This window comes from Cibotium barometz, chromosome 41 (assembly GCF_041138505.1).
Source record: "Cibotium barometz isolate CiBa-2024 chromosome 41, ASM4113850v1, whole genome shotgun sequence".
In the NCBI taxonomy this organism is placed as follows: domain Eukaryota; kingdom Viridiplantae; phylum Streptophyta; class Polypodiopsida; order Cyatheales; family Cibotiaceae; genus Cibotium; species Cibotium barometz.
The window spans coordinates 2,997,248-3,020,929 of NC_141086.1; the positions used below are offsets into that span (position 1 = coordinate 2,997,248).

The following is a 23,682-nucleotide window of genomic DNA, read 5'->3' on the forward strand; positions in this document are numbered from 1 at the left end:
GGCAGAGATTTCAAGCTTCAGGCAGATTCTGATAAAGTGGAAAGGGTTGGCTCTTGCAACTTGATGAAAGACAAAGTAGTAATTGAGGATGAGTTGCAGAAGGTAGCTTCCATTTAATCCTTTGTTAAATGTTATTGTGATTGTAATTTTTTTTAATTGAGGTTTTTGTCTTGCAGATTGAATTGCTTGATAAGGATGATTTTCTGGGAAGAGCTAGAGGCACCAGAGTGAAATCTACAGAAACAAGGTCAAGAAGGCCTTCATCTGCTCTCATGCACTACTTGCCTACATTGGATAAGGCTGTGTTCTGTGCATTCCACATGAACTTCTCTGAAGATGCTGAGTTGCCAATATTTGCCTTCAAGGTGTTGTCAAGGTTTATGGGATATACTCCCCTTCAAATAAATGCTAACAAGGTTTTGCTTCTAGAGAGAGCTGCTGCTCTTAGAATCTTTGGATATGCTGCAGGTTTCAATGCCTCAAGAGCAGGATACTTTCTTTGCTACTCTAGCTATGCAGCTGCAGCTGAGGTGTCAAATATCAATCTCCTTGGAGGTTATAGAAGGAGAAAATTTTTGAGATACAGAGGTGACATGCCAAGTAGTCCCAAGAGAATCAAATACTAATGTACACAATATTTTGCAAGGACCAACTTTATTTCAGCAAAACTTTTTGTTAGAGGTACAAATGTGTTAGTAATCATTAGTCTCTTTCTTGAGGTGTTGGTGTAGTTTCAGATTGCTGGGTCTTTGATCTCATCCTTTGTAATTGCCTCCTGTAGAACCAATTGAATAATTCGTTTAGTGCATTGCTTCTTCTTTGTCCACCTCCTCCTCTTCGGGTACATCTAAAAAAGGAAGTTCTCGCTTGATAATGAGACTTTTCCATTCCTTGTGTATTCCATGTTGCAAGTGGTCCTTCTGTAGCAAAATATGGTCCATGCAAGTAAAGAATATGCTACAAAGAAAATTTCTGTTAGTACATTTAAGAAATTTCAAGTAATAAGTCTGGACACACCAATTTATAACTGTTTTGATAAGTCTGAATACTCACCAAGTAATAAGTTATGTCTTTTTCTCCCCAGGCATCTGTGATAGCTTTGATCAAAAGCTTTATTGCGTTTTTGAAATCATCTGCATAAGTATTTGAACCAACTTGTCGTCTAAGGACTTTGAAAAATTGTCGAGTTTTTTCCAAACTTCCATACGTTTGTTGGCTACATCTGGTCTACTTTTGACATTTGTGGTGATGACACACAGCTGTTTCCAACAGTTCCACATTGCGTTGACTTGTTTGGTGTCATGGTTGCTCAAAAATCTTCTCGCTTTTGCTCCTCCCATTGAAACATCTTGCAGAACATCACCTGTACCTCCAGAAAGAACAGGATCTTTTTTAAGATGCACTTCCCCACCATGAAAACCCATTTGAGAGAGCAAGGCTTCGCACTTTTCTATGCACTCATCTGCAAGTTTAGTCGGCTTAATAGAATATGCATAGTCCAGATGAAGTCTGAGCAATTTGTCCAAGATTCTTATCTCTGCATGCAGTGTACATATATGCACATTTTTCAAATGTATTGGTAGAATTGGATCCCATATTTTAACAGAAGTTGGATAATCGACAACATTCACATTATTTCTGGATGGTGGTTTTCCAATCTCATTTTCTGCAAGCCATTCTTTTGTCCCTGTGCTTGCCATGCAATAAAGACATGGATATTTGGTATTTGCTCCTCCACATACACCAAACATACACTTCAACGCCTTGAGGTCGGCACTCAAATGCCATTCCACAATGAAATCACCTATGTCATCAACATGAAGGTGTTCACCTGTATTCTGGCTCTGAATAACTGAAGGAATGTCTGTTTTTGAGAAGAGCCACTTTAATGTTTCATGACTCTCTACTGGTACCTGAGCTGATCCAATCCACCATAGCTCCATTTCTGATTGAGTTTTGTGGTATGGAGAATCAAGCTTACCCTGACTATAGTCCAATGCTTTATTCATTAGGGATATAGATATTCTTTCCATTTTTTGACACTTTTGGATTTGAGCTTCATCTAATTTTAAAACAAATACAAGTTTTCCTTCACAATCTATTTCTCTTATGTTGTAATATCTCACCATAAAAGATTGGACTTTTCTAATGTTCATCCAAATATTATTATAAACGTTGTATTCAAAAGATGATTTTTTTTTTGTCTCTCATATGGCATTGTTCCCTCAATATGGAAATACTCTCTGAAATGTTTAGAAATTTCCTCATTTAACATAGTTCTATATTTTCCAACATTGTGAGGTCTAGGCAACCCAAAAGCTTTGATTTTGTAATACTTAAGGACCCTGAACCAGGTTTTAGAGATGGCTCTGTATCCCTTTCTACTCACTCCCACTGTGTCACAAACTTCTTGCATTTGGGAAGGCTGGACTAATAAGTCCATATCTTTTAATAGATGTTGAAAGACCAGTTTTTTTTGAGTTTGATTTTCAGGAAGTTCTAAAAGTTTCAAGATATCCGACCTATTCATAAGCTCATTCAAAAATCTCACCCTTTCCTGAGCATTAGACATGTCAAATCCTAGAAGGTTAGTAACATGATCTCTTGCAAGTTTTAACCTTTTTTTTCTTTGTCCAGATCTCTCTGTTAAGTTAACTACATCCCGCATTCGTTTTACTCGTGCTCTTAATCCTATTGGAGTTTCTTTTAAGGATTTCAATTGATCATTTTCTTGTTTCAAAGACACTATTTCGTTTTCAAGTTCTAAAATTTTTGTTGCATTCAAAGATGAAGTATTTTGAAGATATGTAGTATATTCTGCATAATTAATATGTGATTGAGATAGTCTTGAACTATAACCAAGTAAGCCATCCTCCCCATCACCAACAAATCTAATCAAATCATGTGGTGTGTGAAAAGAAGGATACCTTCCTGTTTTGGGATCCGGTGGATATAGACTTCCATCTGTCCATAGGTCAATATGCTTCTTTCCTTCGTTGCGAAGATGTTGAGCTTCATTTGCACATGATAGGGATCTTTGGTAGACACTCCGTGTAGTTGCATACTCTTGGTTGAGCTTGATGTTCAAATGAAACTTACGATTAGATGTATCACTCATTACTAACCGAGCAAAAAGTATAAGCAGAGCTATTAGATCATGAGAGACACAGAAGAATGAGAATGAGATGTAGCTTGTGAAATTTTTAGAGAAGCAGAGGAGTGAAATTTTTTTGGAGAATGGATAAGAGCGCGTTTGGAGAGAATGGTCATTTTGCCGCGTAGTCACTGAAAGAGGACAAATTTCGAGACGAGCCATTAAAGAGTAGCATGAAAACGATCTATTTTTTAAGATTTTAAAATATGCACTTAGATACGTATTCAATCAGATAGATACGCTTTAAATACCCAAAACGGCTAAATTTGGAGCCGTTTTGACCGTCAACATTCTACTAATTAGCAAGTTAGCGAAATTCCTTACACAGCCCATTTTGAGACGTTTTTGGCCCTAATGCATTTCATTAATGAGGTAATTAAATTCCTTTTATAAGAGTTCCTTGTCACCCACAGGAAGTCCTCCCCATATTACCCCCGTAAAAGCAGATGGCCAAGCTAAAAGCACTAACAAAATCTTGTGTGCCATTCTTACCAAAACCATGGAGGCTAGCCACAACGATTGGAAACAGAAGTTTCCGCTACACTTTGGGCTTATTGAACTTCATACAAGGCTGCAACCAATACTACCCCTTTCAAGTTAGCTTATGGTATAAAAGCGGTCATGCCCATGGAGTTCTTAGTCCCTAGTCTACATGTCATAGTGCACGAAAAACTCATCAAAAATGCCTTAAGCTGTTGCTTATTCAAGCTTAAAAAGCTTGACAAAACCTGCCTTTTTACAATCTACAACATGATTGTAGAGAAGTTAAGGCACAAACAATGGTTTGATGACCAGCTCAAGGATAAATAGATAAATGAGGGAGACATAGTCCTCTTATTCAGTACCAAAACACATAAGAAAAATCTCAAGCTCAGAGGCTTAGAACCTTTTCTAGTCTCTGAGATAACCCCACAAGGCGCTATGCACATTGAAACACCTGACGGTGTTGAGATGGCTGGTTACTTTAATGGTACGCTAATATGGACCTCTCACAGAGGCCACTTTAAAAGCCACCCCCATGATAAAAAACAACGGAAGAAGGACCATGAGGATATGAAAAAAACTGCACAAGAAGAGGCCAAGGAAAGGCAAGGCAAGCATAGGCAAAAGCATATCATGATCAACGTGGCCCAATTGGTTGACTTAGAAGAAGAAGAAGTTTAGGAGGTGAAGCCAGCTCTCAGCCGCGGCTAGGAATGACCACCCCAACAAGCTTTGTCCAAAAATTAGCTCTTGTTGATACAAGGTCTAGTTACAATTTGATGTCATATGAAACTTGGTGTTCCCTTGGGGAACCCATACTAAAAGAAACCCCTGCCACTATCACAACGATTGCGTCACAGCATGTTCATTGCATTGGCATAGTTACACTCTCATTTCACATTGGAAATAATCCCTTGGAAGGAAAGTTTTATGTGATGCCTGTAGCAACAATGCATGGAGAGATCCTCCTAGGCAGAGGATGGATGGGACATAACCGATGCCACATTGACTGGCTGCTCTCATGATAGATGAGGAGCCAACCCCCGCTGCCTTCCTAGACCAAGCACTCCCCACTCCACCACCCACTATTATTCAGTCACCTCACCCTACCAATCCATCCCCCTAAAAAAGAGGCCGTTACTCATGCCAACCACACAAATGTCTCTAACTCCCACACCACCACCATGCACAGTAGCAACTCGCACTCAGATCGCCACTTCGCAAGTTGGTGCCCCATCAAGCCACACTAACCCAACGAACAAAGCTAACACCACTAACAAAAGTCCCCAAAGTTCATCATCTCACCTGTGGGTTTCTAAGAAGCTCCTCACAGGACAAGGCTACTATGAAGGTGAATCACACTTGTGGATCCCTAAAAGATCTCACTGTCCCCCTCGTCCACATGCATCCAATGCTTCTTATCCCTCACATCGCCAACCAATTCGCCAACCAATTCGCCAACCTCAAGCCTACAGGGAGAGGGCCAAGCGCGCAGGCCCAAGAGTTATATCCCTAAACCAAACCCTCCACGCCAACCTCCAAAATCAACTCTTCAGTGGATTTGAAACCTCTTCTCCGTGCCCAACACTTCTATGAGGGCAATCCTCACATTTGGATTCCTTAATCACCCCAATACAAACCCCCACCTCGTGTCACTCCATCGTCCCTTACCTTGAAATGGATGCCCAAGGCATCACCTGCCAAGGTAAGCAAAAACTCCAAGCTAATTGCCATGCTGCTGCTGCTGATAGAATTCCTTACAGATATACCTTCAACGTTAACAACCCCCCCACCACTCATTGTGTAAGGCTACCACCAGAGGTTACAGAAATGCCATCATCAGCTCCACCAGCCTTAGGTACTTCCTTTTGCGAACCGCTCCTGATTTCCTCAAGGAAGTAACTCCCACTTACTCACCAACACCTAACTAGAATCGACTCCTTGTCTTGGCAAATTGGACTTGTGACGATCAGTACAAAACCCGCAAAGTCGTGATGGCAACATAGCCTATGTGTAAAAAAAAAACCCCGCAAAGTGGCGATGGCAACATAGCCTATGTGTTAAAAAAAAACCCCAAAGTGGTGATGGCAACATAGCCTATGTGTACAAAACCTGCTAGTACAGGGTGCACAAAAAAAAAAGTCACAGGCATTCTAACTTTCCCACTGTAAGATCCCTGACCCCACCGTGCAACAAATTCAGGGGTGCTAGCAATGGAAGTAGCACTTCTTGCACGGGGCAGGGTCCCACACTCGGGGCCTCGCCCATGGATATCCGGACAAGAGACTAATCCATCGGTTTTTCCAAAACCGAACCTAGAAAAACTTCCTTTGCCCGAAAAGCACGGGCGATTCCACAGGATAACTTTTTCCTAACGTAGTCAAGGTTATGACTGACCAAACTGATCCGATCGAACCAAAAAAAACACTCGGTCAAACAAAGGAAGAAACTTGCACTTGGATCATAGAGATCAACGCTTTTTTCCCCATCAAGAGGCACAGTCGTTGATTCTTATCCATAGAACAATTACTATCCGGGATTTACTTCATCTATCGTATTATAACAGAATTGAGTCTCATTTTATGGATCCATCCAGCCTAACCCCATCCAATCCCATGGGTTAGCCAACCACTGTAGTGATGGGATCCAATTAGGAATTTGGTTAGGTTTTGTCCCAGGTACCAGGGAAAAGAGTTCCCAGGCCCCCTAGCTGGATGTTCATGCAAACATAAAACTAGTCACACCACTTACACACCCAATATGAAATTGCCCTTTTCTCAGCATCAGATATCTTTAAAACAATCCTTTAATGAAACCATTGTGTCACTGATCATAATCCTCAAAATCTCTGGTTGAATCCTTATTTCCAATCATCCCTTCATCGGACCACCTGTCAGGGGCCTTTTCAACAGTTCCTAGCTCATAGTACTCGGCAATATAATCACTTATAAAAATCAAGATGGAATCTCTGTTGAAGATCAGCAAGATCAACCAATAGATCCATATAAAAGAGCCATGGATTCATCTGTTGAGGACCAGCAAGGTCAATCAACCAGATCCATGCCCGGTTTCAGAAAACAACTCTTACTCCTTGTTCCAATATCTTCCACGACACACGTGTGGGTATCTTCGGCGACCCAGAGCCCGAGCACCGTATGGTCAGCACCCTCTAGGATCCTTCGCAGGTCACCTAGCGCTTCACTCATAGGCCGCTTCCTTGGTCCCTCATCCACCGTACCGGAAGCTCACCATTTAAATCGAACCAAGGCTGGTCAAGACCTCGGCTGACCTTGCTACGCGAGACGTCCTCCGTTGACTCTCCATTAGCTATTACAACTTTATCAGGTAGGTCTCCACGACCACATTCTCGAGATAGTTAAAATGCTTCCCCAGCATTCTTGACATAAAACAGTTATTTACAAACAGTTCACAAATACAGTTTCTATAATGAACTCGCGTCTTTCCAGATTGTTCCACATCAATCCATATTACTTAACCCAGATCCAAATCATATGTGTATCCATTTCTTGACCAGATACATCATTTTTCATCCCATCACATCAGATTCATTCACTTCACATAACATCCATTCCTATCTTTCTTAATTTACATTACGTCTCATCACCTCCATTTCTCATTACATCTCATTCGTTTACATCTTATATTAATCATTCACATTATGATTCACCTCATCCATTCGCTCCGAATCGACTTCATATCCATTCACATACATATTCGCATTCATTATTCCACATACACATCCACATTCGTACATCCACATTCACATCTACATCCATACATTCATTTTCACATCCACATTCATACATCCACATCCATATCCACATTCATATACATCCATATCCACATCCACATCCATACATCCACATCCATATCTATATCCATACATCCATTTTCACATCCACATTCATACATCTACATCGACATCCATGCATCCATTTTCACATCCACATTCATACATCTACATCGACATCCATGCATCCATTTTCACATCCACATTCATACATCTACATCGACATCCATGCATCCACATCCACATTCATACATCCACATCCACATCCACATCCATACATCCACATCCATATCTACATCCATACATCCATTTTCACATCCACATTCACATCCATACATCCATACATCCACATCCACATCCACATTCATACATCCACATCCACATCCACATCCATACATCCACATTCACATCTACATCCATACATCCATTTTCACATCCATATCCATACATCCATTTTCACATCCACATTCATACATCTAGATCCCTACATCCACATCCATACATACATCCATTTTCACATCCACATCCACATTCACATCTACATCCATACATCCATTTTCACATCCACATTCATACATCCACATCCCTATATCCACATCTACATCTACATCCATACATCCATTTTCACATCCACATTCACATTCATACATCCACATTCACATCTACATCCATACATCCAATTTCACATCCACATTCATACATCCACATCCACATCCACATCCATACATCCACATTCACATCTATGTCCATACATCCATTTTCACATCCACATTCATACATCCATACATCCACATCCACATCCACATCCACATCCACATCCATACATCCATTTTCACATCCACATCCACATTCATACATCCACATTCACATCTACATCCATACATCCATTTTCACATCCCCATTCACAGGACATCTACATCCATTGATCCATTTACATTTATCTAATTCATATTCTTCCATCCATCCATTCATAGAATGAAAGAGAATTTTAATATTTTGATATAAAGATTCTTTACGTATCTAATTAGGCATAAAGATAACTTTAGTAGGAATAACACTTTTATAAAAATCCTTTTATGCATCTATTTATGCATAAATTCGATTTTAAGGAAAATAACACTTTCGAATTAAAAATAAACCTTTTATGCATTTTACTATGCATAAATTCCATTTCAATGAGAATAACACTTTCAAAATAAAAATAAATCTTTTATGTATCTATCTATGCATAAATTTAATTTCAATGAAAATAATTCTTTTGAAATAAAAATAAATCTTTTATGCATCTTTCTATGCATAAAATAAAAATTGATAAGAATAACTCTTTTGGATTAAAAGTAAAATTCTTTATACATCTATTTATGCATAAAATCAAAATTGATGAAAATAACTCTTTTAAATTAAAAATAAAATTCTTTATGCATCTTTCTATGCACAAAATCAAAATTGATGAAAATAACTCTTTTGAAATAAAAATGGATTTCTTTATGCATCCTTCTATGCATAAAATCAAATTTGATGAGAATAACACTTTTGGATTAAAATAAATTCTTTATGCATCTTTCCATGCATAAATCCAATTTAGTAGGAATTACACTTTTAGACTAAAAGAATTTCTCTTATGCTTCTTCCTATGCATAAAAACTAAATCCAATGAAAAATAATTCTTTTCAAATAAAATCTTTCTTTTATGCATCTATTTATGCATAAATTCAATTCTAATGAAAGTCACACTTTTATAATAAAACAATTTCTTTTATGCATATGATGAAAATCACTCTTTTAATATAAAAAAATCTTTTATGCATACAAATCATTTATGATGAAAATCACTCTTTTAATATAAAAAAAATCTTTTATGCATCTAATTTATGCATAAAATCCATTTATGATGAAAATCACTCTTTTAATATAAAAAATTCTTTTATGCATATGTTTATGCATACAAATCATTTATGATAAAAATCACTCTTTTAATATAAAAAATTCTTTTATGCATATGTTTATGCATACAAATCATTTATGATGAAAATCACTCTTTTAATATAAAAGAATTTCTTTTATGCATCTATTTATGCATAAAAGTCATTTATGATGAAAATCACACTTTTAATATAAAAAAATATCTTTTATGCATATGTTTATGCATACAAATCATTTATGATGAAAATCACTCTTTTAATATAAAAGAATTTATTTTATGCATCCATTTATGCATTAGAATCATTTATGATGAAAATCACTCTTTATGATCAAAATAAAAATTTCAATATGCTTCCTCCTATGCATAGAATTTAATTCTAAAGAAAGTAACACTTTTTTAATAAAATATTTTTAGTATGCATTTTTCTATACCTAGGATGAAAAATAACACTTTAAGAATACATATAGGAAGGGAATTACTCTTTTGAAATAAAAAAAATAAAACTTATTTTTCACAATTTTAGAAAATTTCGCCATAACCTCCTTTGTATGGCTGACCATTTTTTAATTTTTAACTCTCTAAAATTAATTAGAAGTTCACCAAGAGTATTTAAATCATTCTAATGTAAACATTTTCTACTTATCAAAGAGAAACATTATGAAAAGCTTGATTTTATCCATTAATCATTCATCTAGGATAAAGAATGGTTGGATTTACTAAAGAAGAGAGGGGAATGCCTTTTTTCAATGAGGCATAACATCATATTCATTTTAGAGAGGACAAAAATCATAAAAATCATTAAAATTAAGCATAAATGGAAATTTAGGTATTTTCTTACCACCATTCATCAATTAACTTTAATAGTATTAAAAAGCCATTCCAATTAAGCTTCTCAAGCTTGAGAGGGGTTGAGAAGAGAGAAACATTGAGAAATTATAGAAAAAGATCAAAATTCACCCTTTACCTTACAAAATTGCTTGATTCTTTGATCACGGTAGAGACCCCCAACCAATCAATTGGTTTGGTATGTTGATGGAGCCACCAATGGAGATTGAAGAAGGAGGGAAGCTCCAATTTCTTCAATTTGGAGAGAATTTTAGAGAATAGTAAAAATTATCATTATTTCAGCATAATTCTGGCATAGTATAATTCTCCTATTTTTTTACAAAGGGCTCAGGTTCTATTTATAGGAGAGGGAGGCTCTAACCAAGACCAACTGATTTCTAGAATTTTCCAGATTTAGTTTGGTTGAATTTGGACCAGATTTGGACCTAGTTTGGTTCCTTTTTTGATTCGGTTTGATCCAAGAGAGAGGAGAGATAAAAATATCACATTATTTTTGAGTTTAAAACTCATTCAAGCATGTGAAGTAGGCGCCTCCTTGAAGGGACTCCCCTTCCTTACACATGTGTCAAAATGGAATCATTATACCCAAAATATCACATTTTTTAGTAATACTCATAGTTTTTTACTAATAACCCTTGTACATAGTCAACTCTTCATCTTATGTGAGTATTTACTCATTTTTGGGTATTTTCTTTTACAAATTAGATTTATCTCCTCCCCACACATGGATTGATCTTATTGGCCCATAGGAACCTTAATTGGATCATAATCCAAAAATTTCTGAAAATCTAGACCCTTAGGCTAAGGTCCTTTATACCCATTTCCAATTAATTCCAATTGCACATTGGAAGGTTCTTTTTGAATTTCTGTTTCAGGGGAATTTATTTTAGACACTAGGAGGATTTTTATATCAAAAAATATCTCAATTTTGGACTACCTTCCTCTAGACATTTTCTCTCTCTAGGTCAAAACAAGGTAAAATAAAATCTTTCTTTTATTTCAGAGAGGGGAATAATTATAAGATCAGAAAGGGAGGTTCTTACTCCTATATACCTCAAAAGCTGGGGCGAGGAATCTTACACCCACGCCCGTTCGAAGTTTGCCATGGCCATTGCCTCTTCAACAAGTTCCCATGCCCATTTGATTTAAGCCCGCGGTCGTGCCAGGCCCACGGATGTTCCAAGTCTCCCACGGACGTTCTTTCCTGATTTCATGAGAAAAAGCCCATTCGCTCATGTTCCCACGCCCGTTTGCTAAAATCTCATGCCCGTTCGCTCACACTGGCCAACTACCATGCCCGTTTGCTTCACTTTCCGCGGCCGTTTGCTGATTTCATGAGAAAAAGCCCATTCGCTCATGTTCCCACGCCCGTTTGCTAAAATCTCATGCCCGTTCGCTCACACTGGCCAACTACCATGCCCGTTTGCTTCACTTTCCGCGGCCGTTCCTTGACAATCACATGTCCGTTCCCTGGACTTGCCACATCAATGCCCTTCTCCTAGTACTATAAATATGCCCCCCCCTCTCTATTCTCTAACTTTTGCCTCTCCCCTTAGCCAAACTCTTGAAATTTTTCCTCCCAAGCTCTTACACTCACCTACTAGCCCACACAATGTCTGAAGTCTGTGACTCCTCCTAGGAAGTCCTCCATCACACTACTATCAGGAGGAAGAGACTGCCGGGTGGCGGCTTTAAAGAATATGCAAAGCACCCGACCAGTTCTCTCACTTGGGTGAGGCCTTGATGAAGTAGATCAATGGACACATTGTCCATTCCCTTATGAAAAATAATCATAAGGTGGAGCATAAGCTCCTTTACTTCACCGAACCCTACTATAAAGCTATTGCTTCAGATCCCGCGGTGGTACAGAAGTTTGATCCGCTCAGCTTGGGAACACTACCCACTTTGGAACCATGGGGCCCCGACCTTTACAACACATTTTTTTTCACAGAGAGCTATGGCGCCAATCAACACACAGGCGAGGTCTTGGACATCGAAGGGTAGAGGCGTAAGGTGCAGTTGATGAGCGTGGAGAAGGTGCGCGCAATGCTTTGGCGTTTCCTCATATGATCCAGCCATATGTCTGCCTCAACAATGCAACAAAGCTCACTAGAGGCCTGTACAAGGGAAACCCCAACAAGGATGGAGTCGAGTGGGGGAACATAGCACAGGAGGATCTGGTTATGCCTATAAGAGCTTTGCAGTTTCTACTTACTACCAGGTCGACCGACCAATTCAACCACTGTAGTATGACCACATTGGCTAGAGTCCACCAGAGCAAGATGGTGAATTGGGCCGACTATCTCTTCAGAGAGCTACACGCAGTTTTCTTGAACCCCCAAGGAAAGCTAGCTACTGTTGCAACCTTATTGACTAGGGTCCTCTATTATGGTGTTGTGACTAGGGTCCTCTATTATGGTGTTGGATGGGAAGAATTGCCAAGGGCAACCCAGCTAAGCCGGCCAGATGCGGCGGTGATCTCTCTACCCTCACCATCTAGTTCTCCTAATCCACCACCCCAGTGAAGAGGCCCCATCACGCGCTAGATGTCATAGAATAGGTTCTACTGCCCCCCAACCCCAGGCCAACATAGGAGGAACTTGCAACAGCTACAAAAGCCAGTAAGAAGGCCGAAGAGGAAGAGGAAGAGAAGAGGAAACCATATTTTTTCAACAGAAGCCTGTTTGAAACATTGCCTCCTGAAATATTCCAAGAGATGCCATCATATGCAAAGGCTGGCCCTTCCTCCCCCCGGTGCCACACGTAGGATGCCGTGAACACTCTTCGTTGGGTCTGCTCGGGCAGTTTCAGTTCCAGTCAGGCTTATGTAGAGAGCATACATGCAGCCCATGGAGATGTTCCAAACTTTGCACTTGGCTTCTCACATATGGCACGCGAGCTCATCACCCAAATGATAGAGTGCATCTACAGGCAACAAGAGGTGGTGCAGATGTCCCAAAACGGGAGAGGCTCTTAGCCAAGGCCTAGGAGGGTGCAGTGTCTAAAGACCTATAGCAGACATACCTTCAGTTTATGGAGCTCCAGAAGAAGTTTGATCAGCAACCGAGCAATTGGGCACTGCAATTGCTCACATCACTGAGCTCCGACAGCAAGTCATAATAGCCCATACAACGGTCATCTCACGAGCTTACCGTAATTGAAGGCCTGCATCAGGAAGCCATGAGTCTGGCCCAGACAGTAGAAAACCTCCTCACCCACACTCAAGCAGATTTTGCAAAGCATCGGGTCCTCACCGAGGCCACTATCCACTCTTTGCAAGAGCAGCTCGGCGACGTTGAAGCTAGGGCAGCCCTGCCTCCCCCTTCACCCTCTGCTGCCTCATCTAGCACAATGGTAATGTCGAACACAAATATATTGGTGCTCAATTAGTGTAATGTTTTTTATCAGCTCATTCATTGGTGATTAACGTGAACACGATGAGTTATATTTTGTGATTAGCGTGCATCTTAACATCATGATGAATGGATTGCTGTAGTTCATTGGAGATTTGAGGAGTCCATATGCAGATGCCATCAATTGGGGCTTTGCTTCTTGCATTGCGCGGGGATGGTGTAGTGATCGATTCAGGCAGCTGGGCGTTGGAGTTATAAAAAAGCAAAGGTTACCACATGCCAAAGGCTGATATGGTAGCAACCATCCATAGCAAGGCAATTGAGGAGAATGTAGGTATCGTTTATCTAGCCCCACTGATGAATGGATGTGAGGATCAACAGAGCACGCCTTAGTTAAAGAGGTATTTCGCCATATCGTATGGTTAGAGCTTACACCGCTAACTATTGAGTCTCGACTTAATTAATGTGTATTACCTTAATAACAAGGATCCTACTTCATTGTGATGTAATTAGAGCTTGGTATTATTTTAATCAATCAATGTTTCCTATAAAGGATCGTCAACTTAGTGTACATGTGTTGAAAGAATAAACTTTTTTAAAAAAAGGGGGCAAAGATTAGAATTAATGAGAAAAACTCCTAAAAGGAGCATAAAGAGGATATACAATATCAAAGGGGGCCCCAAGCCTACAGACCTGAGGCCGTTACAAAGCAAGGATGCTCTTATTTAAATATGTATTTATAATGCAATTTTGAAGCCAAAAATATCAGAAGGTGGGCATTATAATAATGTGCAAAGAGATCAAAGAATGAAAAGACACAAAAATAAATTTATGTATATTAATGTAAGTATGATTGTTTGTTTGTGTGTGCAAGAGAGAGAGAGAGAGAGAGAGAGAGAGAGAGAGAGAGAGAGAGAGAGAGAGAGATGCTTGCATTAAATAGTATTAAGTGTTTTTTTTTCAAACTCTAGGTTTACTATTTTGGATAGATGCATGCTCCTTCAATTGGTCTTTAATACACAAAGACTTTACAAGGTTAGATTACTTGAACTATCTATCTTTTCAATTATAGTTATAAGTTTATATTGAGCTTATAATTCAAATAACATAGTTTAGCCTTTTCTTTCAAACACTTAGATAAATATCTATCTTTTTCTGTCTATCTATCTTATCCTCTCTCTGTCTATCTATCTTATCCTCTCTCTGTCTCTCTAATTCCGAGTCTCTAATCAATTTAATAATATATATGCTATAATGTTTTCTAAATATTAATCTTCTTAGCTCCTGGCGGCACAGGTTGCTAAAGGTCAAGGATGGAGAAGATGATTGGAGGTGGTGCATGATTGTGAAGAAACAACCAAGAGACTTGCATTAAATAGTAAAAACATTGAATAAGAATAACTATATATCTATGATTTGACATTTTCATAAAAAATAAAAAATAAAACCAAATAATATATTTTCAGGTACAAATATCAGAGAAAGAGTTTCATACCAAGAATAACTTTCATACCGGAATTGATAGAACTTCCATTTGAAATGAGAAGAAGACAATTCCCAATAAAATTGGCATTCTGTATGACAATAAACAAATCACAACGTCAAACCTAGGATTATATCTATCAACTCCCGTCTTCACTCCTCATAGACAATAATATGTTGCATTATTTCAAGCAAAATCATCAGATACCTTAAAGATTTTCTTATTTAAAGAAGAACGCATAGAGACAAAAACAAAGAATCTTAAAGAAAATACAACAAAAAATGTAGTATATAAGGAAATCTTGGATATGGCAAGATAATGAATAAGAAGGCAAAAGTAACAATATATAAAAATAAAAACGTATAAACAATAAATTTATTATTTGTTAAACCTCATATTAACCTTGCTTTTAAATCTCAAATGAGGAATTATGGGAAAACAATTCTCCATTACAACACAAACTCAAGTTGCTCAATAGAGGGTAAGCATTTTAATTTTAGAATATACAAAAAAATTAAACTAATAAAGCTTTTTACGTAGATTCGTATTCTTGGAGTGCTCTCCAATATCAGCAAACGTAATTGGAAAGCTACTAAAATATGCAAGCAAATACGGGTTTTAAAGAACCATAAATATGTTAAAAATATTAATAATAAAAAAGTTTACTTAAAATATTTATTTAATCTATTTTGCAGATATCTACCAAATAAGGAGGAAAGAATTTATGCAAAAGTAAAAATTTTCCCTAGAGACAGCTCACTGTGCAGTAAAAAGTAGAAAGTAAAAGGAAAAAGAATTTATGCAAAAGTAAACATTTTCCCCAAAGCCACAGAATTTATGCGAAAGTAAGAATAATTGAATCCGGTGCAGAGATATCTATACAGTTCACTGTGCAGTGAGTGCTGTTCACACACACATCCATCATTCATGAGAAAAAGCTGTCAGGAAAGCAACAGCAGTGCTGGGACATCGTGCTTGACTCGCAGAAATTACCAGGAAGGAGCCTTCCTTGACTCGAAGAAATTACATGGAAGGATGACTCGAAGAAATTACCTGGAAGGAGCCGGCTGAAACCATTGCGGCGAAGTTTTAAAAGCCTGTCTCCTCTAATGGAGACGAGAGGCCTCTCACTGACATAGCGCAGAGAGAGAGAGAGAGAGAGAGAGAGAAGCAGAGGAAGAGAAACGTAGTGGGGGGAGGGAGAGAGAGAGAGAGAGAGAGAGAGAGAGATGGATGTTCGACGCTCCCCGAGCACAGAAGCTACTCCGCCCCCAGCTCTTGCTCATCAGCCTTTGCACTTGTCTAGCGGCACGCATGCGGTGTTTATCAGCCATCGTGGGATTCGCGTGAAGCGTGGATTTGCAAATATGCTTTACTATTTCCTGAAAAGCCGTGGGATCAAAGCATTTTTGGACATGGAGGAGCTCCCTGAAGGAGACGATGTTCGCCCTTTCATGCTGGAAGCTGCCCGAAAAGCAATCATTCAAGTGCCCATCTTTACAAGCAATTACGCAGAGTCTAGGTGGTGTCTGGATGAACTTGTAGAGATGCTGAAGAGCACCAAGAGCTCTCGTAAAGCCAAGCTATTTCCGGTCTTCTATGACGACGTGAAGCCAGAAGACCTAAGAAACAAGAATGACGGGCCGTTTGCAAAAGCTATCAAGGACCATCGAAGACGAGGCAAGCACAGCGAAAGCACGATCAAGGGGTGGGAAGATGCTCTGTGTGATGCCTCATGGCTCGAGGGCTTCCGCCTGGAGACCTTTAACAAGTACGAAACTTTTGTTTTGCAACCGTTTTTTGTTGTTAATCTTCTCACTTGTCACTAATCTATGCGATATTATCAAATTATGTGTAGACGTGAAGGACAGTTGCTGGAAGCTCTCGTAGAGAAGATAGCACAGGAGATGCAAAGCAGCAGGATTCCCGTGGAGGATGACCTCAAAGCAGTTGGTTTGGATGAGAGGGTCCATGTGTGAGGAGGAAACACATACAAATTTGTTTGAGGAGGAAAACTATAAACACCTTAGTACTCATTTGACATGAGTGAGCTTTGTTTTTCCTACTCTTCTTGTGTCTTTAAAAAAAGTCTTGAGATTGTAGTTCCCTTTTTGGATGAGCCTAGTTCTTGAGTTTCTTTGACTATTTTAAGGAGTCCTCCCCATGCAATTTTTATTTGTCCTTGTGTTTTGAGGATTCCTCCCCATGTAGTTTTTATTTGTCCTTGTGTTTGAGTTAGTATTTGATGATGTATTGTCAAAAAGTAATCAAACCCGAAACCTAAGACTTAACAACATGGAAAAGCACATTACCAACATAGTTGCAATATCTTGATCATGAGTGCAAACCACACATTTTACTTGATGTCCAAGTACAAATGGTCTCTAGTTAGGAGCAAGAGGAATTGATGAGACGGAGGTGTTCCTATTCTTGAAACCAAGGGAGAAAAAAGTGGACAATGAGAAAAAAAGAAAGAAGGTTATGTTTGACCATCTATCTAAAACACCTGCCTTTGGCAATATTCTTGTTTGGAAATCTCAAAATTGGATAGTGTGTAAGTCTATCAATGTAAAGATCTACTCCAATACTTGAAGAATAGGTAGATGTATTAACATCATTATTGCATATTGGCTCATTGATTTCATTTGATGAAATCAAAGGTAGAAGATCTTCATTTGTGGTGCATTCTTCAAACTCTGAATGATTTTATTGTACCTCTTTGTTCTCATTGTTTGTTGTGTATTCTTTTGATCCTTTGGATCATGACTGGATCCTAGGTGAAAAATAAATGCAAAATACATGCACGGTCAGCCACATTGAGCATAAATCGACAATTTTCTCTCAAAAGGAGAAATGAAATTCGACTTTAGTATTGAATTTGAGAATTCAGAGGATATACAAGAAGAAATGGAAGAAACACCTACTTTAGAAAAAGATATCAAGACTAGAACCTACTCAAGGATTACTAATAATAACACATGTATATGAGAATACTATGTAGATTCCAAATGTTCAAATGCTAAATGAAGAAGACTTGAGGCTGAGGAGGATGATTTATCTAAAAGCACACAACTGTTATGAAGAATGCCAAGCTAAACTAAACATAATTATGGACCACAACCTCATCACAAAGGATCTTTGGAAATGCATTAGCCAAGCAACATTGTTGGCAACAAAATGTAGGGATCCAACTTATGAGCTCTACAAAAGCTCCAACCATGGGTTACATGAATTATGACATTTTGGTTGATGGCACAAACATTGTCTACCTTAGTAGTTGTCATTCCACAATAACTTGTGTGAAAGAAGAGCAAAGCTTCTTCTCAAAAACTCTCATCAATAAAAACCACTATTAGCCCTAGCATGACCTTGCCATCACCAACCTCTCTCCTTACCACATCAACAACCCCTCTTGTTAAAAGCCCAATAATGAGAACAAATGAATAGGAGTCAAATGCTCATCGACATCTATATCATCAAAATAAGCTTTACTATGTCAAATCCACTAGCATTGTCATTAACATTGTTTCCTATACTAGATCATCAAAGGAGCAAGGAACAATAAGAAACATTGTATATCCTAAGGCTTTATCTCTCGAAAAAGGGAAAAAATTGAATCACAATACTTCCAAGGCATGTAAAGGTGGGTAGAAAATAAAAACATTAGTAGCATAAGGCTACTACAGGGGCAAGATGCAAATCTGGCCTACCATACAAATCAACACCTTGTTCTCAATGAACACCACCAAAGAAGATAAACCCATAGCATAAGGCTACTACAAGGGCAAGATGCAAATCTGGCCTACCACGCCAATCAACACCTTGCTCAATGAAAACCATGGAAGCCACCAAAGAAAATAACCCCATAGCCTTATACATACAAATCTCCACAAGCGTTTCCAAAACATTTGCCTATTTAACAATTGCGAATACCAAAGAAAATTCTACAAGCCCATGCATTTTACCAAAACAACACTAAAATTTGGATCTCTAAGTGGAATACCAAATTCCATATGCCTACAACAAAGAAATCAACTAAACAAAGGCAACACCCTAAAGCTTCAAAAAGGTAAAGCAAATATGGGTGTTCAAAGATCCAAAGGTAAAGCAAATATGGTTGTCCAAACATTAATTTCAATCTCAAGAATATTATGATGGCAATCCCATCATTTGGTTGCATAAAGCATATAAGCCACTGAAGGCCTCATTACCAGCTTCAACCTCAAATGCACAATTTAATTCTAAGAAATAATAGAGGCATAAATAGTAGCAAGAAGTCCAAAAGAACCCTATTAAACCAATTCAAGACATCCTGCTTGTGCAAACAAAAACAACATTAGGCCATAAAACTCATCTTTGCCCATGGTGACCATTGATTTCAACTAATAGAAGGCTCACACAATTCACTGATTTCAAGCCTGTGTTTTTAAGTGACCATGGAAGGAACAACCATAAAAACTTCCTTGATTACTAGAATATGACAACAAAGTTTCTTGAGGTACAACATCTACTTGATCCATCGTGTTAAAGAATCAAGTAAGGATGGGATTTGATTCATCACTCCTTTGTTTGATCTTTCCCTTACTGGCTCTAGAACATCAAGTCCATCTGACAATCCTTCCTCGTGTGGGAGATACTATAGAACACCTTATTTGGGTTGGTTTAGATTTTTTCGCTTCATCTTAGTGCATTGCTAAACCTTGGATTGTCGAGACGATAGCTCTTACTTTCTTTGTTATAGCTCAATAGGCACGTGTGCATGTGCTAAGCCATTGGACACATGAAAGGTAACAATCCCAATGTCATGATGATAGATTAAATCCACATGATTTGCGTGATGATAATTTGTTACTTTTGAATCATTTCTAGGCTTTGGATTCTCATAACTTTGAGTTCAAGGTCAAGCATGACAATATTCTTCTCATTACCACAAGGAGATATATAAATTTAATATGCTACTACCACCAAACATGCTTCTATGGAGGAAAGTTGGATGGCCTTGCCCAATAAAAGGGGACATTTGTGGTTCTTGCCCACAAGGGGAGGAATGTCGAAGGTTCTGGCCCCAAGAGAACCTCTATGGGGCATGATAAATGTTGGCATGTCTCATTTGCAAGATGATTCTACCATTTCAAAGCGAAACCTCCTAGTTTGGTGGGAAGGAGAAAGAATGTAACAAAGATGGAGAAAGATGAGATCAACACTTATTTGTAGAAGTGGTAAAAGTTGCATTAATTACAAGACTCTAGGGAACTGTAACATACCCATTTTCACTAATAAAGAAATGTCCATGTAATTATGAGTTTTTATGGTATAAAAATCAATGATTTTATTATTTGAGTCATTTCTACTTAGAATCTTCAAATTCTGAGCCCCAATTTGGAATCTGCGTGCGATTTTACCCTAATATAGGATTTTACAGCATCCAAAACGGACACCGGATCAAGCTTATATGCAAATTTCAGTCATTTTAGTAAAAAAACGGCGACCTTTAAACCTTAATAAATGCACGACCGGGCCTCCGATTGACGAACGGTCTGAACCCCTACGACCAGGAGAACCTCCCGGATAAAAAAAAATTTCGTCCCCTGGGGCGATCCGGCACGCAAATCGAGGCGGGCGTCCCAAATTTGGGTACCCCGTCCCAAAATTTGGGCCGTACACACTAACTAGGGTGCCCGTACGATGGCCACCCAAGAACCAAAGGACGGCCGCCCACTGTTTGGTCCACACGTACCCTTACGTGGACACCCATGCTGCCCTAGACCAGATAAGGCACATGCGTACCACTCCTTTCCCGGACAACCGACACCGTACCTTTTTCCCAGACCCATGCAGGCCACTGATCCATAGCCTTTGAAGATACACCGTCCTTTCGTCCTTGCTTTGTGCAGCGCCCGTACCCATACCCCTCAGCTATATAAACCCTCGGGGTGCTCCACAGGTAGCACACATTTCTATGTAGCGTATGCCCTGTTGTGTCGTCGTCTGTATACCTGCGTAGCATACTTGCTGCAGTACAGCCGCCCTTGCAGCCACCCCTCTCACACCCCCTCATTTGCCTCTTTTCAGATAGGCCAATTTTCCTCCATTCCCCTCTTGCTAGGAGGCAGTGTCCTTAACTCTTCTCCCCCCCCCTCCCGTGTGAAGAGACTTACAGCAGCCCCTCACAATTTCCAGCAGCCCCTCACAGCCCTCTCCACGTTTTTACCCTTAAGGACATCTCACAATCCCCCCCCCTCCCATTTGCGTAGACTTTAATAAGGGTTTTTTGCCTTATTAAGCAAGGGTTTTTTTGCCTTAAGCAAGGGTTCGTGCGTCATACTCTTTTGCTCATACGGTGAGCAAACGAGCTCAGAATTCAGATCCGACTGAAGCGTTTCGATCGTAGCAGCGAGCTCTACAAGGCAACGCCTAAGATGGCCTCTTCTCGGAGACGTCAAAATATTGCCTCAAGCGGAGCACGTAACAACGAGATGGGAGAAGATGCTCCCAACGCGGCTCCAGTCCTCCCTTTTTAAGCTCCTCAAGGAAATGGTAGCCAGGTTAGCTTGGTTAGTTTTCAAAAGAAGAGATTTTCCTTAAATTAGTGTTAATGAATGGTATTTTTTTTCTTTTAAAATGACGACATAAAAAAATTGTTTGAAGTTACGAATTATGTGATGTTGTATTCGATAAATTGCGTTGAAACTGTTATCTTCATGAATTGTGAATGCCATATTTAATAAATTGCATTGAAGTTGTTATCTTTAGCATTCAAGATTTTTTTTTTTGGCTTCAACGCTAACTCCGTTCCGTGCTTGTGTAGCCGGGCAGCGTCATTAGCAAATTCCATCCTCCCACTTTCCACACCCAATTCACGTGTTAATTTGTTTTCTACTTAATCCTACCACATTGTTTGACATAAATAAACAAGTTTCTTAATTAATGACCTTGCACATTGTTCGTTTAAATAGTCTTTATCAATAATACAACAATTCTTGCAAACAAAGGATTTGATTTAAGAAAATTAGATACAATGTTCAAAATTATTCATAGCCAAATCTAGGCTCTTTATTTTATTCTGCCGATGATCTAGCATTCGGCCTTCCAACCTCTATAGACTGAGCAATCCCTATGGGACCATACACCTAATCGTCTCGGCAGCTGCCTGGCGGAGGACCCAAGCTAGTCTGTTGTCCTCTCAGGCTCCATCGCTCGATCCTCCCATCCCTCAAAGGGATGTCTATGTGCTAGGGAGGGCTTATTCACCGCACTAGCGTGGGCTTGCAGAACTAGGCAGCATCACAATACTCGACTCCATCGGCAAACCTCATTTTCCCAATGGTATGAAGGATACCTTGGGCTGACTCCGAGCCTTGCTAATGTCACTGCTCGGCTACACAAGCATGGAAACGGGGTTAGCATCAAGGCAAGGAGAAGATGTACTTGTACTTTTTAACTTAATCAAGATAACAATTTCTAAACTAAATCATGGAACATGATAGACAACATCACTTTTATGAGAAAACAATAATTTTATAGAATTTTTAATATAAAGGAAAGTGGCATCTTCTTTCTTAATTTATTATTTTTTATCATTAAAGATTAATGAGAAAACTCTTTTTTAAATGATGACCAAGCTAGCGTGGTCATTAATTCCTTGTGGGGTCCCCAAGGGGAGAGTTGGGGCTGCATCTAGAGCGACCTCTCTAAGCTCCCTGTTGTGCACGTCTCTCAAGGTGATATTTTGATGCTTTTGTGAAGGAGTCATTCTACCCACCTTCTTGTAGCCCATCTTGCTCTGAATCCAATGCTTAAGTGGGATCACAAATCCAAGCTTATTTTCTCAAGTTATGAGCAAAAAACTCCTAGGTGGGAGCCACCTCTTAAGAGCAAAAAAGCCCTTACTAAAGTCACTACTAATGGGGGGAAGGTGTCCTTAAAATCAATTTTCAAGGAAGGAGGTTGCATTCATCTATGAATATGCATGGATATCATTGATATTAATTATTAAATTTGAATTTATGCATAGAAAGATTCATAAAGAATTTATTTTTATTTCAAAAGTGTTATTCTCATTAAATTTGATTTTACGCATAGAAAGATGCATTTATTTTTATTTCAAAAGTGTTATTCTCACTAAATTTGAATTTATGCATAGAAAGATGCATAAAGGATTTAATTTTATTTCAAAAGTGTTATTCTCATTAAATTTGATTTTATGCATAGAAAGATGCATAAAGGATTTATTTTTATTTCAAAAGTGTTATTCTCATTAAATTTAAATTTATGCATATAAAGATGCATAAAGGATTTATTTTTATTTCAAAAGTGTTATTCTCATTAAATTTGATTTTATGCATAGAAAGATGCATAAAAGATTTATTTTTATTTCAAAAGTGTTATTCTCATTAAATTTGAATTTATGCATATAAAGATGCATAAAGGATTTATTTTTGTTTCAAAACTGTTATTCTCATTAAATTTGAATTTATGCATAGAAAGATGCATAAAGGATTTATTTTTATTTCAAAACTGTTATTCTCATTAAAATTGATTTTATGCATAGAAAGATGCATAAAGGATTTATTTTTATATCAAAATTAGATTTCTCTTAAATTCTATGTTTAAATTCTATGAGTATTT

The 23,682-nt window shown here is 38.5% G+C and overlaps 1 protein-coding gene across 2 annotated transcripts; it reads left to right on the forward strand.

The window, feature by feature from the left end:
* The first annotated feature begins 16,075 nt into the window (after positions 1 to 16,075).
* LOC147614603 (toll/interleukin-1 receptor-like protein) lies at positions 16,076 to 17,769 on the forward strand. 2 transcript variants are annotated; one of them, XM_086779870.1, is made up of 3 exons: positions 16,076 to 16,825; positions 16,913 to 16,984; positions 17,034 to 17,769. In XM_086779870.1, exons 1-3 carry the CDS (start codon positions 16,284 to 16,286, stop codon positions 17,098 to 17,100), a joined length of 681 nt encoding a protein of 226 aa, XP_086635996.1. In that variant the 5' UTR covers positions 16,076 to 16,283; the 3' UTR covers positions 17,101 to 17,769. The 2 variants fall into 2 exon arrangements, with proteins under 2 accessions (XP_086635996.1, XP_086635997.1); XM_086779871.1 differs by having other exon boundaries at positions 16,913 to 17,769.
* Positions 17,770 to 23,682: the final 5,913 nt, after the last annotated feature.

Excerpts from the sequence above, each read along its gene's own strand:
- LOC147614603 (XM_086779870.1), top strand. The coding sequence starts at position 16,284 with ATGGATGTTCGACGCTCCCCGAGCACAGAAGCTACTCCGCCCCCAGCT. Across the intron at positions 16,826-16,912 it reads CGCCTGGAGACCTTTAACAA|ACGTGAAGGACAGTTGCTGG; the intron begins GTACGAAACTTT and ends AATTATGTGTAG. Across the intron at positions 16,985-17,033 it reads CAAAGCAGCAGGATTCCCGT|GGAGGAAACACATACAAATT; the intron begins GGAGGATGACCT and ends GTCCATGTGTGA.